General features: G+C 43.9%; 1 protein-coding gene across 10 annotated transcripts in view; it reads right to left on the bottom strand.

Moving 5' to 3' along the window:
- Window positions 1-242: 242 nt before the first annotated feature.
- The window catches only part of LOC108588816 (uncharacterized), a 74,084-nt gene continuing 67,089 nt past the window's right edge, over window positions 243-7,237 (bottom strand). For 6 of the 10 annotated variants that reach the window (XR_013528656.1, XR_013528657.1, XR_013528659.1 and 3 more), the window contains one exon: window positions 243-6,310. Coding sequence is in view for 1 of the 10 variants with exons in the window: in XM_078354317.1 (XP_078210443.1) it covers window positions 6,304-6,310 (7 nt within the window). In the remaining 9 variants the exon portion in view is untranslated. The remainder of the gene's footprint in view (window positions 6,311-7,237) is intronic. The other 4 variants (XM_078354310.1, XM_078354311.1, XM_078354314.1 and 1 more) reach the window with 2 other exon arrangements.

Here is a 7,237-nt window from a genome sequence, read left to right as displayed (position 1 = left end):
GCCAACGAGTAATTCCTCTTTTAAAATAATTTTTACCCCAAGGTGCCACTTACACAAGTCCTGATGGAGGGCCAGATTTTCTGTTTGTGGGGCACAAGGATGAAGAGGACTTGTGACTTAGAACTGCATCATTGTGGGTTCAAAGGAAAAGGAAAATGGGTGTGCAGTGGGAGGAACTACCAAAAGTCTAATTTCTAAAAAATGTAAAAAAAAAAAAAAAGCATGATTCTCATACAAATACATAATGAGTACATGTAAAAGTTTTATTTTAACTCATTAATGGTAGAACCAAGCATATTTAAAAAATAGATGTATGTGTGGTTAGTAAAAAAGAATTGTAGCATAAGATCTTGACATTAGATACAAAACTGATTATTTTTCTTTAGGGCAATAAAACTGTAAACTGGGATTATCTTCTCTTAAACAGAGGTCATTTTTATTTCTGTAGGACAAAAATTATTTGCACTGTTATTGGATAAAAACTCTTTGTATCTTAGTGGTTCTTGACAAACCAACAGCTAACCTTTGAGAGCTGTAAAATCACGAATCAAGAAGAAATAATAATTCTACTAGGAAGTCAAATGACCCATTACGCAGGCTTGACAGTGAAGGTCACACATCTTTCTGCCTTTTCTCCAACTTTTGGATTTTTTTTTTTCTTGAAGACAGACCTGGAGAGGAGACTCCATGATGCTATTAACTGCCCATCTTCCACCCCCACCCGTCAAGTGTTTCAGTGCAAGGCAGCACAGGGAGCTTGTCCCCTTGGTCTGAAGCAGTGTGGGGGTACGGAGCGTCAGTGAGGACAAAAAGGAAGCTTGCACAATTAATGCCCTATCACTGAGATGGATGGAGAGAGAGGTCCTAGAGCCTGTGAGAGGAACAGGGATTTAACTAGAAGCCCAGACCACCCCTAATTTCCAAGGATTCTCATTGGGAAGGACCTGAAAGAGACTTTAGAGGTTCAGGTGGAATTTGTTTGTTTTATGAAGTTAAGTGATTACTTCATTGTAGACTGGGCTTTCGCCTTAAATTTTTGCACTGTTAACATTGTCCACTTTAATCACTGGAAGTCTTTTATCCCGTGCACTCCGTAGCACCTCTGAACCTAGAAGTCTAAACGCCTGGCAGTGCCTCTGGCTTTGTGCTTTCACCTCTAGGCCTGGCTGAGGCATCTGTGCCTCCTCTTCCTATTCCAGCACAGACCCTGGCTCTTTGAGACAGAGCAGCAGGGGCAGAGAATTACAGTCCAACTTGCCCTGGTGTCCCCAGAACTTTCTAGATTAGAAAACTGGAAGCGTCACATCCCAGGATCCTCAGTTCGAGGAAAACTGACAGCTGATGTCTCAGTCAGCTCAGGTTGCCATAACAGAGTACCATAAACAAGGTGGCATAAACCACAGAAATGTATTTTCTCACTCTTCTGGAGGCTGGAGGTCCAAGTTCAAGGTGCCATCATAACTGGGTTCTTGTGAGGTCCCACCTCCTGTCTTGTAAACAGATGCCTTCTTGTTGTGTCCTCACATGCTAGACAATGGGGTATGCGGGGAGGGAGAGAGGAGAGAGAGGAGAGGAGAGAGAGGAGAGAGGAGAGAGGAGAGAGAGGAGAGAGGAGAGAGGAGAGAGAGAGAGAGAGAGGAGGGAGAGAGAGAGAGAGAGGAAGAGAGAGAGAGGGGAGAGGAGAGAGAGAGAGAGAGAGGAAGAGAGAGAGAGAGAGGAGAGAGGAGAGAGAGAGGAGAGGAGAGAGGAGAGAGAGAGAGAGAGAGAGAGAGAGAGAGAGAGAGAGAGAGAGAGAGAGAGAGAGAGAGAGAGAGAGGTCTGGCATTTGGTGTCTCTTCTTATGAGGGCACTAATCCCCTCACCCTTACGACCTCATCTAAACTCATCTTCCAAAGGCCCTGTCTCATAATACCATTACACCAGGGATTAGGGCTTCAAGATATGTAGTTTAGTTCAGTCCATAGTAGTTGGTCACCCTGAGTCCAGTCTCTTGATCTGAGCAGCTGTTGGATGCTGCTGTTTACAATCTGAGTTTCTAAAGCTATTTTCCTAGTCTTAACTCTCTTGTTGTATCTCTCTTAAATATCTTCCTTATTCATGAAGGCCAGACTATAGTCTGGGACTCATAAAAGTTTCCCACGTATTTCAGTCTGGAACAGAAATGAGTACAAGTTTTGTATTTTTGTTTTCTAGCAAGAAGATATTTGTGGAAACTTCCAAGAAGACAAATGGAATGGAATGGGATGTTTGCTTTCAGGGATCAGAAATGAATTATGTTGCTTTCTTTCAGAGTTGTAGAGTCTTAGGAAAGAATCAACAGAAAGAAAATGTTCTGTGAAGGAGAGCTGTGAAAAGAATAAGACTTCTGAGTGGAGTACCCGGGTCAGGAGATAGGGATTGACTCTGTGGTGGGGCTCCTGAAAAACAATACTTGCCATGCTTTCTTACACCTGGATGCTGTCTCCAAATGCTCTCTCTAGGTATTTATTCTGCTTCAGGGTCTTCAGAAGAACAAGTTAATAGCTGGTCAGAGGGAAGGGAGGAAGAGGGGGATTGTGTTGGTGTGAACCGGTCTGATGGCTGAACTCCCCTGAGGGTTGTAGGCGAAAGCAGATCCTAGGATAATGGGGGGTCCCATGCACAGCACTGAAAATAAATGTTATTGGCTCCAGTCTGAAACTGTCGATTTCCACTAAAATGGAATAAATTACTCAGAAAAGAGAAGCACCAAATATTATGCAGTCTGCCTTTGGGAAAAGAAAAAAAAACACCCACTTCTTATAAAACCACTTTTTTGGAATGAAGGATTTGATTTCAACTGATGAGTCATCACTGTGTGTGTGTGTGTGTGTGTGTGTGTGTGTGTGTGTGTGTGTGTGTGTTTTACCACTTAGCCAAAAAGTGAGGTTTTAAAAAGCATTTCTTGAAGCAAATTCTTCCACTGCTTGGAGTTCTATCATCTAAGAGAGAAGGCATCCTAAGCACTGACATCCACAGTGCCAGCAGCTCTCCCGGCTTGCATGAAAGATATTGTCGGGCAAGATTTGTAGCTCTCAAGTTCCAGATTCACTAAGAAAAGGCAACCTCAACATAATATTCATAATCTAAAAGCAAGAAATTATCAAGAAACAGAAAATAACATTTAAAACCAGTTTCAACGAGTAAAGGATGTTTTTAAATGACATGACGAATGTCAGAAAGACAAAAGAATTTGAGAGAGCTTGAGCTCTCAGTTGCGTGGGCATGGCAGTGGGGTGACCACATCTCTGGGTTTACCAAGGGCAGTCCTAGTTTATGCCTGCAAAGTGCCCCCCTTGACTCTCAAAAGCATCTTGTTTTGGACAGTGAGTTATATGGTCACCCTAAGTGTGGTCGTTTTAAAACATGTCTGCAAATTCTTTGACACTCCTATCATCAAAAAGTCTATGTCCCAGCTGGATCCAGTGGCTCATGCCTGTAATCCCAGCACTTCGGAAGGCAGAGGCAGGTGGATCACCTGAGGCCAGGAGTTCAAGACCAGCCTGGCCAACATGGTGAAACCCCATCTCTATTAAAATACAAAATTAGCCGGGTGTGGTTGTGAGCATCTATAATCCCAGCTACTCGGGAAGCTGAGGCAGGAGAATCACTTGAACCCGGGAGGCAGAGGTTGCAGTGAGCCAAGATAATGTTATTGCACTCCAGCATGGGCAAAAACAGTGAAACTCTACCTCAAAAACAAAACAAAACAAAACTCTGTGTCCCTTCCCCTTGACAATGGGCAGGCTTTTGTGACCACCTGAGTGAATAGCATGTGACAGCAATGACAGTGCCTGATTTCCAAGTCTAGGTTAGAAAGGGCCATGCAGCTTCTCCTGGTTTTTCCTGGGATACCTGTACTGGGAGTCCTCGGCCACCCTCTAAGAAGTTTGACTACTCAGTTTGAGCTGCCGTGCTGGAGGGACCACAGGGAAAGACCAGAGAGTGAGAGAGTGGGAGTAAGAGCCACCTTAGCAGCAACAGCTGGTCCAGCTCCGCTTGTTTGAGTGTTCCCAGTCCAGGTACCAAACATGTGAGTGAGGAAGGCTTTGAGTTCACGCCAGCCCTAGCCACCACCTGACTACCACAATGTGAGAGGCCCCAAGTGAAAGCTATCTGGCTGAGCCCAGTCAACCTCCAGAACAGTGGGAGAAAATAATAATAAACAATGTTGCTCTTCATGCCAGTAAGTTTGAGATGGTTTTGCAGGCAGAGGTAACCAAGAGACTACGTACAAGTCGGTTAAGCATGACATTACGTGACAGTACCTGGAAGGTCCCTCCTAAGCACTTTCAGGCTGCTGCAACTTCTTTATTATGAACCTTTGCTCAATCGTTTTATTAAGAATGTTACAGGCACGCTGGCTTCCTTTTAGTTCTTCCTATGGCCAAGCTCATCCCAAACCAGGATCCACTGTCTAGAACATTTCTCTCCTCTCCCCAACTCCTTCCCTTTTCATCTGTGTTACTCTTATTCACTTTCCAGGTCCCAGCTTAAAAACCGCTTCTTGATTCCTTCTGATAGGCTCTTAGCTTTCTCATAGACACTTGAGAGAAACTGTATTTTCAAAAAATCACCACAGCCATACTTTTGATCCTATATGCTATTCCAAAATGTTGCCATTCCCTTACCAAGATGTGGCATATTTCCCCTTCCTTTGAAATGATGCAAGACTTTGTGTTTGTAATATTGACTAGAATGGGGCAGAAGCAATGATGTGAGACTTTGAGTCCAAGTCATAAAGGAATATGGCTTCTATCACAATCCTCAGGATACACACCCTGGGAACTCAGCCTCCATATTGTGGGGAAGCCCAGGCCACATGGAGAAGCCAGTGTATGTATTCCATCTGACAGCTCCAGCTGAGGTCCCAGCTGCCAGCCATCATTAACTGCCAGACAGGTGAGTGCGTTTTCCTTCTAATGATGTCAGTACCCTGCTTTTGAGCCATGCTAGCTAAAGCCAAGTAGAGCAGGAATGAGCGATCCCTGTTGACTGCTCAATACTATGCAATCTATTGTCATCATTGTAAGACTCAGTCTGGGGATGATTTGCTACAGTAATAGATCATCAGAGCACTACTGTATTTTTATTTCTTAAAACTGCCCCAACTGTAAATGTTATTAAAATGATATGCTCAATGTCTGTTTCTCCTTCTGAGTTGTGAGATCCATGAGAGCTGGGACCCCGAATGCCTTGTCCTCTGTTGTATGTCCAGCACCTGACCATGTCTGCCACGCAAGAAGCGCTTCAGAATATAATTATGGAATGAAAGCATGAGTGAGTGAATGCATACAATGGCCTAAAAGGTACATGAGAATACCAAAAAGGTAAAAATGAAAGCCAAAAATTCCCTGAGGATATGAAAAACTATTTTGGTTGAAGGATACACTGCTGATCACGACACCCGTGGAGTTCAGAAGCTGATTTGTAATTTTGCGTTTGTCAACCTACTTTATACCTTTCAACCATGTATCAATATTACTTTGGTCACACCCACTCACACTGGAGTCTACACTAACACACTTTTGCAACAAATAATAATCTTTTATAATCTTTTGGCACCTTTAAGTGTTAGTTTCAAAGTAGGTTCTTAGTTCATGCAACTTGATTAGTTTATATTTATAAAAGAATTACCGTAATCACAGACCAAGACAAGTATCACCTCCCATGGGTGGAAAAGTATGTGTCAAATTACACTCCATAGAGGAAAAATTGTTTGAAGTCATGTAGATTCAAACCAGCAAAGTGGGAGACTTAAAGAGTTGATAAGTGTTGTTGCAAAACACTTAGCTATTATTTTTGAGAACATGTGGAAGACTGAGGTTGGGGGATGGAGAGGCTACAGTAACATCCATCTTTTCAAAAGAAAGCAACTTCTTAAGAAAAGAGAAAAACAGAACAAAATACCAATTTATCAATTTGTGAGCACCAGGGAGAGCTCAAGATCCTGTGCAACCAGTCTGGCTAGAGGAAGAAGAATTCGGGGCCAGAACTAGCTAATGGCCTCTGGTGAGACTCACAGGTTGTGGAAATAATCACAGAGCAGCAGGTGACTGTGTTGGGGCTTCTTGGGGCATTTGATGGCAGGTGAACAAATCAAGTTCCCCTTTAAAGAAATGGTCCTGAGATTTGATAAATATCTCCTACTACTAGAGGAGAAACTAATACAACCTTGTGGATTGGAGCCACTCAATGTCACTTAACCTCAGCTGGTCATCCTCTTGTGTGTCCTGGTTGGAGCTCTCATCCATCCTCGGTTCAGTTTCTCCAGTGACTATAGCTTCATCTCCTGCAAGGTAGGGAAAGGGCAGACATCAATTACTTAAGATAGGGCATGGGGTCTTTGCCCACTGATATTCACTGCTGCCATACACACACAGCCTTCAAAAAATCCAGTATTCAATCTACCCCATCTACCTCTAGCCTCTTGCTCTTTCCAAATGCATCACGTTCTCCCTTCCCTCTGGAACTTTGCCCTAGAATGCCTTACCATGTCCGCTCCCAGATATCCCATATAATTAACTTTGACTGCCTTGACCTTTCAAGAGTTAGTTCAGGTGTTGTATTAGAGGCTGGTGGCGCGCTGCTCAGATCTCTGTTAGCTGGGTAGGCACTCCTATCCTTCCAGCTGTCTGTAAGTGTTGCCTTCTAACAGCTGCAAGTGACATCCTTCTCCAGAGACTCACCCTCTGTCAACAGGCGCCTCCTCTCCCACAATTAGGTAGGAGATTAGGTGCTCTCCCCCAGGATCAGCCTGGAGCCAATGACTGACTGATGAGGAATAGTCAGGTCTGGCCTTTTTGACTCAAGGTGGGATAGCTCTTTGGTGCAGTCCTCACTTCACGTCTCCCCTTGGGTCTGACTGCAGCTAGACTTTAACAGAAGCCACATCTTTGCCTAGCTTCACCCCCTTCGCTTCCTCGATTCCCTCATTTATTTACAGGTTTCTTCTGAGAGTTCTCCCTTGATAAATCACTTATACAAGAGTTCCCCTCTCAGGCTCTGCTTCCAGGGAACCCAGCCCAGCCCGATACTGTCTTTTCTGGGAGACTAACCATTTGCCACCCAAACTAAATCAGATGTGCACACACCTCTGTCACAGAGCTTCTTACTAAGTACTGGAATCACTGATTTACTTATCAGTCCCCCCAACTAGTGTATTTGAGAGCAGGAACCTTGACCTATTGATCTCTTTCTCCCCAGCACCTGGGACCTA

Source organism: Callithrix jacchus, chromosome 17 (assembly GCF_049354715.1).
Source record: "Callithrix jacchus isolate 240 chromosome 17, calJac240_pri, whole genome shotgun sequence".
Lineage (NCBI taxonomy): Eukaryota > Metazoa > Chordata > Mammalia > Primates > Cebidae > Callithrix > Callithrix jacchus.
This window is presented reverse-complemented; position numbering and strand designations above follow the sequence as displayed.